The following is a 14,995-nucleotide window of genomic DNA, read 5'->3' as shown; positions in this document are numbered from 1 at the left end:
CGGAGAGGCCGCTGGACGTGCCAGCTCTGTGATGGATGCCCAGGTTGGCTGGCATCTGGAATCGGCACTGGTAAGTGTCTGACTTGCCGGCCAATAGTTGGCTGCCACCTCCGCAGGTCAGGCCAGGGCCAGAGCAGAGGGAGCATTTGCATTCAGGAGAGGGCTGCTGGGGAGGATCAAATTGGATCATCCAGAAACTTTATAAATAACAGGGCTGTTCTCCTGCCATTAAAAACTGCAACATCATTTAGTTCTAGTAACAGCTCAATTCCCTGACAGCCCCTAGCTAATGGGAGCAGAGCAATGTTATTTGCAAAGGCTTTAAACGAGCTGATTTTATTTAATGCTCCCCTAATCCATTGTCTGGGTTTGCTGCCTTTGCCACTTGCTTGGCTGCCAAGTGCCTTGCTTGAGCCAGGTGATGATGGCTATTAAATGACGCTAGGGTCTCACTGGCATCAGCTAGCATCTGAGAAGGACAATCATTGGACTGAGGTGGTGCCCCATCTCCCTCTACCTTCATGCACAAGAATGATTAGACTGGTGCCTTTCCTCAATCCCTCGCCTTCCCTGGTGTGACTCGAAATAGTGGGAGTAGCTAGCCAGAGCATCCTTTTGCTGTGCTTGGGCTTTGTTGTGGGGAGGCGTCAGCTCTGGTGAAAAGCTGCTGGTGCAAGGAGAGCAGCTGACTGTGTTTCCAAATGCTGGTCGAGGCAAGTGCTAGCTGGCACGAGCAATGGCTGCTGAGGCAGGGCTGGCAGTTATCAGATGAAAACATAGGCCCTCGCCCGAAAACATGACAGAACGGCAAGTCCACTCATTGCACGGGTTCTCTAACCCTGGCGCGCTGCACAGCACCTCAGGAAGTACAATTATCCTGCGCTTGATGCACTCCAGGTCTGCTGCCTGCCAAAATGCTCATGTGCCAGCTGCAGCATCTCTTATAAAATCTGCCACCTCCTCCCTGATTCATCCCCTTGTTGTCACAATTCAGTGTTTGTGAATTCACAGTTAATTACTTTGATGGACGCCTCTAGCTCTAGGCCACTGTCAGGGAGAAGCGTCCTTTATTTGACTGCCTAATCATTGAAATAAATGCTGGTCTGTTTGCGCATAGTGCATCTCTGAGGAATGCCACACTTGCTGCATCCTTATGTGATTAAGGGGTATGGATGCATCAGACATCATCTTCCTGCTAGCTTGTTACTTCAGTGTTGTCTAATGAAATTGTTTTGTGTTTAGCAAGGCTCTTGAGCTTGAGAAAAGCTTCACTTGTCAAAAAGGGCACAGGCTAATGCTTAGGACACGGGACTAGCATCCCCCCCGATCCCCCTGCCTCCGCCACACACTTCTTGTGTGACCTGGAGCAGTACACTTCACCTCTCTCTGTTTCCTTATCTGTACCATAGGGATAGTCCCATATAATGGTGAGGCTTAAGTAATTGTAAAGTATGATGGGGGCCTGTTATGAAACTTCCTGTCGATGGCAAAATGTTCATAGGATGTGAAAATTGTAATGCCCCCTCCATGTTCCTGAAAGGACTCAACAGATTTTTCTCAGCATTTCCCACCTTTTGACTAAGAACAATCAGAAATTTCATCCGCAGAGGAGACCATTGGAGAAACACTATGTTCGCTCACTTGGCTAAGCTAGACTTGATTGATGAAGACTAAATGCACTTAATGTTGACGACAAACCAGCAATCTGCTCTAAGCTCAGGCTCTTTCAGCCTTTTCTCTATTACCTCTGCTAGGAAAGTTCCTCACCCGTTGCAGGAGAGGCAGAAGAGCCACAATCCCGATGGCCTTCTCTTGGCCAGCACAGGTGTGGTTCTTGACACTCCAAAGGGTAGTGGAACTGACCTGATCAGGGCTGTCCATGTCTCAGCACACCGAATGAGAGCATCTTTCTCCATCCCAGCGTGGTGTCCCTGTCAGGCTGACTCCTGAGAGGGTAGAGAGTGAGAAGTCTGGTGTTTGTGAGCAGGTGTCCCAAATCTGCCAGGAGAGGTCCAAACTGAGCTATCTGACGCCTCTCCATTAACCAGGAACCTGTGCCAGTGCTTAACAAGAAAGGTTGTGGAATCCCTGTCAATGAAGATTTTTAAGCACGGGTTAGATCAGTGGTCCCCAACCTTTTTGGCTGGCGGATGCCAGCCGAAGGACCACTGCGGCGGTGGAGCACCCGCCGAAATGCCGCTTTGGTGGCATTTTGGCAGCAACGCCTCTTGATGACGCCGCTTGCCGTCGACAAGTGACGTCATCGAGGGGCGTCACCGCCGAAATTCGGGAGCGACGCCTCTCGATGACGTCACTTGTCGGCGACAAGCAGCGTCATCGAGAGGTGTTCCTGCCGAAATGCCGCTGAAATTTGGCGGCATTTCGGCGGGTGCTCTCCCGGGGGCCAGGACGCGGGCGCATTAAGATGCCTCCGCAGGCCCCTCGTTGGGGACCACTGGGTTAGATGAACACCTGTCAGGGACAGTCTAGGTATAATTAATCCTGTCTTGTTGTGAGGGGGTGGACCAGATGACCTTTCTGTGATTGTATAATTTCATAGAGCCATTCCTGGAGCTTTAGTTTCCAAGAGTGGGGGATCTGTTGAGGTGGGAGTCTATCGAGAAGAAAATTCCTTCTCTGTGATTGTTGTGAGATGACTTCCCACTCCTACAGAGTTGAGAGTTCATTCCATCGCTTTCTCTGTGTGGCAGTAATTTCACTGTCTGCTCTGGGAGGAGCTGCTGTGCTTGCATTCCACAGCAGGGACTGGCATGAAGCTTGCCCTTTGAGCTGGAATTCCTGTCTAAGGCCTGGCCAGAGTCGGGACCCTGTTTTGACTAGATCTGTAGAGCAGTGGTTCTCAAGCAGGGGCACACGTACCCAGTGATGAGCTGCCAAAATATTAACAACCGGTTCCCTCCTCCTCACCCCATGAGGGGGTCATGCCCCCCCCCGGGGACTTCTGCCCCCATCCAACCCCCCCATGTTCCTTGACAGCCCCCCACCCCAGGACCCATGCCCTATCCACTCCCCTTCCCTGTCCCCTGACTGCCCCTTGCCACCCCATCCAACCCCTTCTCTCATTCCTGATGGTACCCCGGGACCCCTACACCCCATCCAACCACCCCTTCTCTCTGTCCCCTGACTGTCCCTGGAATCCCTACCCCTAACTGCCCCCCACCGTCCCATCCAACCCCTGCTCCTTTCTGACTGCCCCCCGGGACCCTTGCCCCCCGTTCAATCCCCCTGTTCCCTGCCCTCTGACCGCTCCGACACTAATCCACCCCCCCCAACTCCCCTGCCCTCTTCCAACACCCGCTCCCTGCCCCCTTACCGCGCTGCCTGGAGTTGGGGGCCCACCCGGCTGACGTCGGTGCCGGACCCGGGGGCCGGGGCAGGAGCCGCGCCGCCGGGCCGGGGGCCGGAGCAGGAGGCCGCGCCGGCCGGCCGGACCCGGAGTCCGCGCCACGCTGCCTGGCGAGGTCGCAGCTGGACCGGGGGGGCAGGAGCCTGGAGCCCTCCTCCCACTGGCGCCCCCACCCCCTGGCCCCAGCTCATCTGGTGGAAGCCTTCTCAGCCCTCCCAGGCTTCCCGCGCGAACAGGTGATTCGCGGGAAGCTGGGGAGGGGGAGGAGAAGCAGGAGGAGCTTCAGAAGAGGAGGCAGAGGCGGAGTAAGGTGAGCTGGGGCCGGGGGAAGGGTAGAGAGCTGCTAGAGCTTTTGTTAAATTTAAAAGCCCTTTTGGAACTAGTTGTCCCTCCAGGAACAACCGGTTCTAAACGGGCTTCTAAATTTAACAGCCGGTTCTCGGGAACCGGTGCGAACCGGCTGCAGCTCACCTCTGCACGTACCTCTGGTGGTATGCAGAGATGTTCCAGGGGGTACATCAACTCGTCTAGATATTTGTATGTAGCCTATTTTACAACAGGCTACAGAAAAAGCACTCGCGAAGTCACTACAAACTCAAATTTCATACAAACGGTGACTTGTTTATACTGTTCTATATATCATACACTGAAATAGCAGTACAATATTTATATTCCAATTGATTAATTTTATAATTATATGGTAACAATGAGAAAGTAAACAGTTTGTCAGTAATAGTGTGGCTGGGACACTTTTGTATTTTTATGGCTGATTCTATAAGCAAGTCATTCTTAAGTGAGGTGACACTTGGGAGTACACAAGACAAATCAGGCTCCTGAAAGGGGGACAGTCATCTGGAAAGATTGAGAGCCACTAGTCTAAAGAACAACAGTTACAGGTAAGTAAGTCTCCTCCCTTTTTTCCTTGAGTGGCCAGCACTTGGAGTTGGATGGTCAGTTGACCTCCAGGTCTAGGTGGGAGTGGATCTAGGCATCGGTATTAATGACCGCATAGACGTGTGTTGCAGTCCATAGGAACGGAAAACAGATTTGCTGCTTCTCGGCGGTGCATTGTTAAAGGTTTCACCTCCCCCAAAATGACACATTGCGAGCAAAAATAGAGCAAGACAGAACACACAGACCCACCCACACCATCCCCACCACCAGGCAGCCAAGTGCAATCAATACCAAACCCTTTATTTTAAAGCTGATGCTTTTTCACCCTCCCTCTCCTCAACCCCACTGCCATCTGCTGCCAGCCACTGCTAGTGTTCCTGTGCCCTAGTGCACTGACCAGCACAGCAGGGGGTGCTAGTCATTGACAGTTTTCTGCCTGGAGACCAACTGCAGATGTTCCTGAGCTGGCTCCATGAATACCCTGTCCCCTGGGAGATAATCAGTGGGAGGGACTGTTGTTTTTGCTGTGTGATGGCAGGAAAGGCTCTCTCTGGAGGTGGGGCTGGTGCTACTTGGTGGCCCTGTTGAAGCAAGACTGTCTTCCCATGAGCACGTCCAAGCCTCAGCATGGCAGGAGGCAATAATTGAAGAAGCTGCCTTAAGAGTCCTCTCTGCTCTGGTCACTTTGAAACGATGCAGCCGTCCCAGTATTTCTGAGGAGAGGGGATCAGCTGTTTTCTAGCCTATCTTCCCACTCCAGCTAAGACGCTCTAGCCAGTTACCTTATGCTGCTAACACAAAGGATCATATAAACCAAGCAGGGCCAGACGAGGGTGGTGTTTGGATGGGAGGCCTCTGTGGGAAACCCAGGTTGCTGCAGGAAATGATGTTGGTGAGTCAGTGAATGGTGCCGTTTCTTCTGGGTCAGTACTGAACCCAGTGCCCTCCTGTGGTGTTAGCAGGAGCTGTGTTCAAAATTGAGGTCCTGACCACTTCTTTCATTAAAGAGCCTCTGTTACCCCTGCACAAGGTTAGGGTGTTAACCCTACTGCCTTGGTAAGTTTCCACTTGCGTAGTTCCATCCTGCCTCTCTAAATCACCCATTTTTTAATGTCCTGGCCCAAATTCTGTGCACTGTTGCTATGCCTTGAAAGACAGCCGCCCTACTCCACCCCAGAAGTGGGTTCACAGATCTCTTACCTGCATTTTGAGGCTGAAAGATTCTGTGGAAAGACAAAGCATTACCTAGTTTGGAGAAGTAATTAGACACTGATGATGGAACTCTGTTCTTCCTACCGCTACCTGTGTTGCAGCCTTGCTGAGAGGGCTTTAGACATCTGGGGAGAGGACTGGAAAGTGGCTTTGGACAGGATTGCTGGTAACTTCCACTTGCCCTGTTGCTGGGTTAGATGGGAGCAGAGGAAGGAAAGGGTCATTCTTTGCATTACCTCAGTCTGTAGCATCCTTGTTATGTGAGTCTCTCTAGGAGGCAGCATGGCTTGGTGGCATGAATGGGAGGGGCTTTGGGCATGTCACCCTGCCTCAGTTTCCCCATCTGTAAACAGTGGATAATACTGGTTTACTTCCTAGGGCTGTTGTGAGGCCCAACTCGTGGCTGGGCTGCAAAAGTGTGCTCCAGCCAGCCCTAGGTGAGCACTACGTGTCAAGATGACTTCCTTCCTCGGGGCGGTTTGGCTCCAGCAGAGTAGCTGTGTTTTAATAAATTGAGATATACCCATCTCCTAGAACTGGAAGGGACCCTGAAGGGTCATCGAGTCCAGCCCCCTGCCTTCACTAGCAGGACCAAGTACTGATTTTGCCCCAGATCCCTAAGTGGCCCCCTCAAGGATTGAACTCACAACCCTGGGTTTAGCAGGCCAATGCTCAAACCACTGAGCTATCCCTCCCCCCAATGTTTTGATGAGCTGCAGTGTGTTTGCACAGTTTTCCCAGCAGAGACCGACAGCCTGTTCTTTCCAGGCCTTGCAAGCCCTTGTTAAGACTGACCTTTGCTGCGGGAGGGTGACCTCTGAGCACTCTCCTTCTCATCTGCCTTGCAAAGTGGCTGCTGCAATTAGAAATGCAGAGCGGCCCTTTAAAAAGCAAACCGCCTTGTCATGCAGGTTGGGGTGCAGAAACAGAACGTGCTAAGTGGAAAGAGAAATGGAGCGCTGGAGGTTTCCTAACAGCACCAGTTATACAGGGAAGTCATTCTGAAGCCCCTGCTTGTAGATTAAAATGTGATGCGAGCTTTAACTGACCCAGTAAACTCTCCTACAATACAGTCATGAATAGCTATTCCTCCAGCTTCAGTTTGTGAAATAAAAATCCCAGCCTGCCTTTTGCTAGCTGGTAGGAAGCCCCAGACGTTGATCCAGTAATTCTCCTGATGGCCCATCTTTCTGATGTTGCCCTCTTTGGTGTATGTTATTTAAATGACAATAATACAATTGTATTTTGTGAGCTACCTGAGTCCCCAAGTAGATACCCTGAGAGGTTGAAGGGGGAAAGCTGATTAGAATGAAACAGGACTGTGGTCCTATTACTTACACGGCCATATGGAATTCGGGTGAAAAGGGTGTGCCACCTTTGGCTTTTTTCTGATGGATAACGGAAACCTGGAATGTTTGTTTGCCTTTCTGCTTTTATTTTAGAAATATCAGGCCCATCAAATTGTCTCTTTCCTGTTTTTGTGGGATGACTCTGTGGAGGACCAGAGCACTGGAGCAGCGGCTTTCTCAGCCCTTAGTTGGAGTGGAGGTGTTTGCATGTTTCACAGATAACTTTTTCTACCCGCTATTTAAGGGTTTGAGTTAAATTGGCACTAACCAAAAAGACCCTCTCCTAATTTGAAATTGCCTGACCCTTTCTCAATAGCTCTTGTAATGTCCTCATTCCACCAGCTCTCCAGTCCTCACCCTTCAGCAAAGCCAGATAAATTGAGACCTGATTATTTCTGCTGGAAACAAGCAAGCTGGACCCCTACTTTTTTTTTTTTTTAACTGCCCCGCCACCCCCCCGGGCTGCCTTTATACTTCAGTATTACTTCAAATGCAATTCCTGCCCTTTATAAAAAAGCATTGAGACTGGAGGAATTGATTTGGGTAATGCAGAGCCTGACTCTGGATATGGGGGATCACCCTGCAGATTGGTGACTTATTACAAAAGGGATTGATTTGATGAATAACCACTGCTGTTTTCAGTAACCTTTAAGCAGCACACTAGGTCTCTTCCCTCATGAGTGGATGAGAAACATGAGTGTCCCTATATACCTCAGGTACTTATATAACCACTCGTTGACATAGTATCTTGAGCCCCTTGTGCTCTTTAATGCAGATGGAGACCCGAGGCCCAGACAGGCTAAGTGACTTGCCCAAGGTCTTGCGGGAAGTGTGTGGCAGAGCAGAGGGATTGAACCTGGCTCTCCAACAGCCCAAGCTAGCATCCTGACCTCTTGACCATCCTTCCTCTCCCCATGAAGCATGTGGGTGTATGGGGTAACCATAAAGTGCTTTTTCAGACAGTTCTGTTGAGGCATTCTGCTTGCATGGCAACATGACAGTTCAGAGTCGCATCTGTAGCAGTAGCTGCTGCTGACACCAGGACCCTGAGTTGGAATTGATTTTTGTTTTATTCACGCTGTGCAGGTATCTGAAGTGATCACGTGGCTTGGAAATCATTAGCCAGTTTGCCCTCCCGAGATGACTCTGCCGGTCGTGGGCGAGGGTGTTGAGGGGGCGTCTGAAATCTTCCCCTGCGCTTTCATTTTCTATTTGTCCCCCAGTGCTTTCGGTTCCTGAAATCTGTAGGTGGTTTTGGAAGCTGGCAGCTGGAACCAACCAGCAAGAACGCTGGTTCTCTGCTGCCATGCCAACCCCGTCTCCATGGAAATGGAGGCCCAATGGGCGAACACCAGGCAAATCAAACTTTGTCAAAGTGTTTCAATACCCTCCTTAAATCTCTGCTCTGGTCCATTTCCACAGGGACAGGACATAGCAACTAGCAGCTGAGCTTGCAGAGCTCAGACCCCTCAGCTGCTGCCTTGTGTGCACCTCTTGGACCTGGTGCTCTCGTTTGTTAATTTCAGCAAGCAGTTTCAAAACCACCTACAAAAAAGAGGGTTTAATAAGACTGGTAAAATCTTATTTTTACCACTTGAATTCTTTTTTTCTTTTCTTTTTTAAAAAAACCTAATTTAATTAAAATCTGTGTCTCTTATATAATCTTCAGCATGCAGTTCTGCTGGAAACCACCCACACTTGGTTGGTAGAAGGCCTAGCAGTGCGTGGGTGCTTGCATGGGAGATAGGTCCCTTGGGTGGGCCGTCTTGTGGGCCTGTTACATTACCTGTTACATAACTCACTGCAGCCCTTGTTTATATTAATCAAGATTGAAGACTAGGTACGTGTCAAAACATTTTAAAATAACTCAGACTTTTGTTAGCGCTGCAGCTATGTTTAGAAACGATTTTTTAAAAAACAACCCTTCCTGTGAGATTAAAATGAAAGCGATTTTAGTCTGACAGTGATTTAAAGGGACGTTTACAAGTTAGGAATCACATTTCCAGCTGGAAATTCTATGGATTACTGTTATAAATACCTCCATAAGATTCCTATGGCTATGAAAACAATCATTGGTTTTTTTTCTTTAGTGCAGCGGTCCCCAACCTTTTTCGCACCAGGGACCGGTTTCGTCCTGCCCCCCAGGGCGGCATTAGCCGGACCCTCCGCAGGCGTGCCTGCGGGAGGTCCAGCTGAGCCGCGCGACCAGCGAACCGTCCGCAGTCATGCCTGTGGGAGGTCCACCGGAGCCCCGGGAGCAGCGGACCTCCCGCAGGCACGACTGCGGAGGGGGCGCTCGTCCCGCGGCTCAGGTAGACCTCCCGCAGGCATGACTGCGGACAGTTCGCTGGTCGCGCGGCTTGGCTGGATCTCCCGCAGGCACGCCTGCGGAAGCTCCACTGGAGCCACGGGCACCGCCGGAGACATGCCGCCTAGGGGTCGGTTCGCAGCCCGGTTCCTAAGAGGCCGCGGACCGGGGGTTGGGGACCCCTGCTTTAGTGTGTTCCCCTTATGCACTGGCAACTGTTTTGCTGGAGTTATTTTCACTGTTTTGTTGGTCAGTTACACGTCCTGTCTTATGCACTAGCTGATCTCACCGCTGTGTGACCAGTCCCTCCCGGGCCTGCTCTGCTTTTGACTGGGGTAGAGGGCCTTGCAAGAGGATGTTCACCAGTAATAACAGCTACAAAACTGAACTGGAGAAGTCGGCAAACAGGCCTGTGCCCAGAGAGGAAGGAGAGGCAAGGTGCGTTCAAGCATATTTGGTGCTGCCACTCTTCCCTGCTGGATAGACCCTTGCAGATATCACAGGGGAGCAGAAAACACCTTTTGCAAATCAACATTTTATAAAGGAATTTAGGTAAATAAATGTTTCCGCATTGTTTAAAAGGGTCTCATTAGAATCTTGAATTGTTTAAATTGTCAGTAGGAATTTTTTAAATGTACCGGTGTCCATTTAGACAGGTAATCCTGAGCTACAGGTCCCAAAATGCTCCTTTACTGCACCAGTTCTTTAAAAAACCACCACACAACAAAACTGTTAGGTCAGACTGTGAGAACTCTTCAAGCGTCTTACTAGGCAAATCTTGCTGTTGTCTCTATATTAGAAACACATCAGAGTCAAGGCACTTAACGTTTGTTTCCTGAACACTAATTTCCTCATATGGCAGTTAGCTTTAGGGTTGGTTGTCCGTGTTAAGGTGAATGCAAAAGAAAAATAAGACCTGAATGTAGTCCAGGTTCTGATGCCAAAGCTCCTGTCTGTCTAACCAGGCTTGGGGGTGGGCTGGGGGGAATCAGGTAACCCAGATTCCATTAATCTTAAAAATCCTCTTTCTCTCTCTGTGGAATTCTCCTCCTGGTACTTCCTGGCTCAGCAAAATGATCTCGGAATGCAAGAGCACAAATACCAGGTGCCTTTTTTACAATCTATGGCATTAATTATGTCAGAGTGAAGCATTCTGGGATATCTTCACTTAGCCCAGGAAAACCAGCAACCAATGTTAAAAAGTTAGTCAAAGTTGGTGCATGGGGTCTCTGCACTAGATTCTGGGTGGGCTTCCCTCATTCTTCCCTTTGATTTTGCAGTTCCCCTTTGAGTAACCCAGAGGAGAAATGTTTAAAGGGGAGAGACTGTAGTCATGTTTTGGGGGAGGGGGTCTAGCTGTAGACCCCATCAGCCACGCATTGGCTATACCCCACCTTCTCTTTCCAGCTGTTCTCATACTGCCCAGTCTACTTCCTTCTTGCCAGCTACCTCTGTGAGCACCTCTCTCTGGTCTGGCCAGGGCAGGCCGGTAGGCTGTGTGGACATGGTGGCTGCTTCTGTACCACTCCGTAGAGTGGCGGCAGGTCAGGAAGGCTATGCTAAAGGACAGCAGCCTGTGTCCACCATTGTGGTGTCTCCCTTGTCGCTGGATTCATCCAGTTCAGCACCTTGTAAGTAGCCAAAGGAAATCTGAATATTCCTTAGAAAAATCCCAGTTTGCCTCCGTTCACCAGTTCCTCTCTCCTCACTGGGTTGTCATGTTCCCACGTGTGCTGAGGTCACTGGGTCAGGCTAGACATGCCTTGGCTGGTAATAGTCTTGGCTGGAGGCCACACGGAGGTTGGAGACAGAGGGGCTCGGCGTGCCTGGATGCACTGCGTGCTGATCCCTTTGCACATATACAGTCATTCCTTCCTAGGTTGGCCATGGGAGTTTCTGCTGCAAACACGAGTGGGGACGGCACGGGTGTTGGAGCCATTGAGTCTACCTGGGCCGTTAATAAGCAGCAAACTGGCAAGGCAGGTGACACCCCTCCCTCCGCACAAGGCGTGCTGGGGCTGGGGAAGACCTGGGGAAGCCTGGAGCAGTTTAAAACCTGTTCCCTTAGCAGGTGTCCCCAGTGAAGAGTGGGCAGCAGAGTGCCTGTCAAGTCGCTCCTCGGTGCGCCTTGCTCTGCCTCCAGGTAGCTGTTTACAGGCACGGCACTCTCCATCTGCCTCGCCCAGCGTGTTTCCCGCTCTCCGCGTGCCGAGCCACTTGACACCTGGCATCTTGCTCTTTCCCCTCAGGAAGCAGGAGCAGTTCCAGACCAACCCTGACAGTTACAATGGAGCCGTGCGAGAGAACTACGCCTGGTCCCAAGACTACAGCGACCTGGAGATTAAAGTGCCGGTGCCCAAGCACATCGTGAAAGGCAGGCAGGTAATGAGCGCCCGTGCTGTCAGCCTGTGACGGGTGACGAGCTCCCCATCGCCCCAGCCTGCCAGTGTGTTGCTTCTTAGCAGCTCTAATTGCCTGCAAAGTGATGCTGAACTGTGACGGAGCAGGCGTGCGCATGCTAGGGGGTGCCCCGAACTTGCCCACCGGAGGCCATGCCTGATTCCCTTGCAGTGCAGCAGAATGCAGCTGCCTCCTCTCATGCAGGCCTGTGGAGACGCTGATTCCCTGACATGATCAGCTCACCCTACCCCTGCAGACCCCAGACGCTGCCTCAGCTTCCCGGGGAATACAATGACACATTTCCTTTCTTCTCCACTCCCCCTCGCTTGAAACCCAGATGCTGCCTCTGAGTGGCTACATCTCTCTCTCACTCAGTCACTCCACACTGGTGTAATCAAAGGCCAGGTCATCTCACCCGAGGTCCCCCTTTCTCTCAGACTGCCCCGGGGCTCGCTGCTCTGTAGCTTTATTTTGTGCTGCTGGAAGAGAGCTACCTGCAAGGTGGATTCAAAGAAGTGCAGCTCATGTGACTACAGCTGAGGCAGGCAGCAGAGTGGCCTGTTTCATTTCACCCCAGACTGCTTTCCTTGGACTCACAAGGGAATGGGAGCTGGTTTTAGTGAACGAGGCAGATCTCTTTGACCATCCGATCCCCCTCCCCTGCTCTCCCCACACGTGTGGGGAAGCCCTGCCTTTTTGAATGTGAGTTGATCTGACAATATTGTCAGGTGGGTGGGCGGAGGGTTGTTTGGTTTTTTTTCCTGGCAGAGACCCATTGGCAAGTGACCTGCAGGAAAATCTACAGGTAGCTGGAGCTGCCCTTCCTCCTCCACGTTTCCTGCCCTGTGCACAGCTCATTGCTGGACTGGACCATGGGTTTGGGGTAGCTAATGTAAATTACACCCCTCTTTGGTTTGTTCCCACTCTGTTATCTTATTGGTGGGGGCGGGTTCAGGGAGGGGTATGCAGACAGACTGGCTGTTAGAGCCAAAGGTTTATTTTTACTTTCTGTTGTCCTGGAAGCCTTTAAAGAGGCCCACACTGACTTTGTATTTTTCCATTTGGGAAATACGTTTTTTTTCCTGCTTCCCCTCTGTTTTCAGGGCAGCTGAAATGAGCACAGTCGGTTTTGTTCACCAACTTCAACCTACATAGCTCTGTATCCGAAATAGCTTTGTTTGTGCATCAACATAATTGACAGTGGCAGCACAGACCTAGGGAGCATGTAGTTAACTGCTGCTGCGGGGCCAGCAGGGGGCGCCCAAGACACCCTTTTTCTATAGGGTCTATAAAATGAAACAGAACCATTTCTTGCAAGGTCTGAGAAAACAAAACCTGCTTCTGCCTTGTTTTGCAGTGAGGGGCTTTTCCTCTTCGGGAACAGCCTTCAGGCCGGTGAAGTTCTGGGCCTGACTTGAAAGCACAGTGCTGTCTGCATACAGTGCCAGCTCGAAGGAGCAGGATCCTCGCGTGGGAGGTCCTGCACTCTGGTACTGCATGGGTGCACTGCAGAGCCACCCTTCATTCTGGTGGTGCTGGATCCTCCAACCCCCTTTTGCATCATGAGCCGAAGGCCGCTGGCAGCTAGAGAAGGGCAGGAGAGCGAGAGAGGAAAGGGTCAGTGTTCACTCTGCTTAGAAGAAAGAGGGGCAGAAATAAACCTCTGGCTTGTTCTTTTCTTTGTCTTTTTCCCTCCTTTCCTTTTAATGAGCATCCCAGCATGACCTTGGGGGTGACCCTGCTGTCCCTGGCAGCAGAGTTTGATGGCTGATGTAGTCACTTCATGTTATTTTTTAGCTCCGTTTACATTACTTCTCCTTTCCCTGCATGCAAATACATTTGCCAGATGTCAGCCCGATTCCACTGCAGAGACTAATCTTGGTAATCAGGAAACTGAACTGGCTTAAAGATGGTCTGTCTCTCCCAGAGCTGGTTGGCTAGATTGTGATTAGGAAAGCCCAACGCGACCTGCTCACAGATGCTCCCGTCTTGTGCCATGTTCTCTTCAGATCTCATAAACTAAGCAGGATCGAGGTGGATGGGAGACCACCTAGGGTCTGTAAGAGTGGTGTTGGTGACTTGTTAGGGGTGGTCTTCCCTGTGAGTTGTTTCTGAGTCAATTCCCCAGCACAATGCAGGAGGTGCTGTGTGGCTGAAGGAGCTGTCTTTTAAATGAGGTGTAAAATTGAGCTCCCGATGACTGCTGTTCCTTAACGTTCCCAAGGCACTTATTGCAAGGGTCAAGGTGTAAGCGTCCTATCCAGATTCCACCTCCTCTTTTTCCTCTCCAAACACCCCTGCAGTTTCAACTGGATTTGAGCTCCCTTCATTTATTGTCCTACACGATTGTGTAGTGATGCCGCATGCTGTTAAACAGCTGGCCTGGCCCACCGCAGAAGTGGCTGCATTTCAGTGGTGAGTCAAGTAATCTCTGTTTTCGCCCTCATCTACCCCATGGAGGGATTGAATCTGAATGAACGTTTCCAAGTGTTCTGTCGCTTTCGGAAGAGGCTATAGTTTACGGCACTCGGGCCTGGATGGAGTTGTACTCATGCGGGTAGCTGTTCTACAAGCTTTCCCACAGCACCGTGCCGAGGTTTAGATGGGAGGAAGGAGTTCTTACTTCTGCACGGGAGAATATGCCTGGCTGGCCTGCTGCACAGCCCTACGATTTCACGTTTCTCCTCGCCAATAGCATTGGCAAGGCGGCATGTGTGTGACCACAAGTATGGCCCTCTGCTGCAGGAAGGGGTGCCCTGGGGATAGGCAGGGTTAAGAAGGGGTTGGCTGGGGAAGGGAAACAGGAAGTGATGCCATTCGTGTCTTTTCATCCAGTCTTGCCCCTCCACCCCTACCCCCCCGGCGCAGAAACTGCAGATCTTTCTAACCTGCAGCATCGCCACATTCCCTGCTGTGGGCAAAGGCCCTGGGAGCATTGGAGTGAGGCCACCACTCTGCGAGCTGTGTGGCTGTGAGCTAAGCTGTGGCTGACCCCGGCTGTTGAGAGGAGACAGTAACATCTGAATCATCAGTCGTGGGTTTCTAGCATGCACTTCCCTTGTCAGGCGAACACTGTAGCGAAAGGGTTCACGCACATGGTAATGTCACCCTCTTTTCCATCTATCCAGTGTCATGGAAGCAACTACATAGCTAAGGTTGCAGCTGAGTTTTCATTTAAACCAGATCTTGACCCACTCTAAAATCCACAAAACCGTCGGTATCTCTGTCAAAATTGATAGGCTAGGTCAGGGGTCAAAGTAGAATTTTTCTACCAAATTTGAAAGTAAATGGACATAGGATTTGTGAATGGCGGCATCTTGCAAACTGGAAGGGTTCATCCATGTTCTATAAATAAGCTTACTCTTTTCCTACTTGGTAGCAAAAAAACCAAAGTAAAGTGAGATTAAAATGCACTTCACTGGGCTTTCTTGGCTGTGAACTAGTGCCCAGCACCAAAGATGATTT

At 50.8% G+C, this 14,995-nt stretch overlaps 1 protein-coding gene across 1 annotated transcript in view; it reads left to right on the top strand.

The window, feature by feature from the left end:
- The window catches only part of NUDCD3 (NudC domain containing 3), a 60,227-nt gene that overhangs the window by 22,182 nt on the left and 23,050 nt on the right, over positions 1–14,995 (top strand). The window contains exon 3 of the mRNA XM_045005650.1: positions 11,380–11,512. Coding sequence (XP_044861585.1) covers positions 11,380–11,512 — 133 coding nt within the window. The remainder of the gene's footprint in view (positions 1–11,379; positions 11,513–14,995) is intronic.

The sequence above is a fragment of the Mauremys mutica genome, chromosome 2 (assembly GCF_020497125.1).
Source record: "Mauremys mutica isolate MM-2020 ecotype Southern chromosome 2, ASM2049712v1, whole genome shotgun sequence".
Taxonomy (NCBI): Eukaryota; Metazoa; Chordata; order Testudines; family Geoemydidae; genus Mauremys; species Mauremys mutica.
Note: the sequence above shows the minus strand (reverse complement) of the source record. Positions and strands in the feature narration are given on the sequence as shown.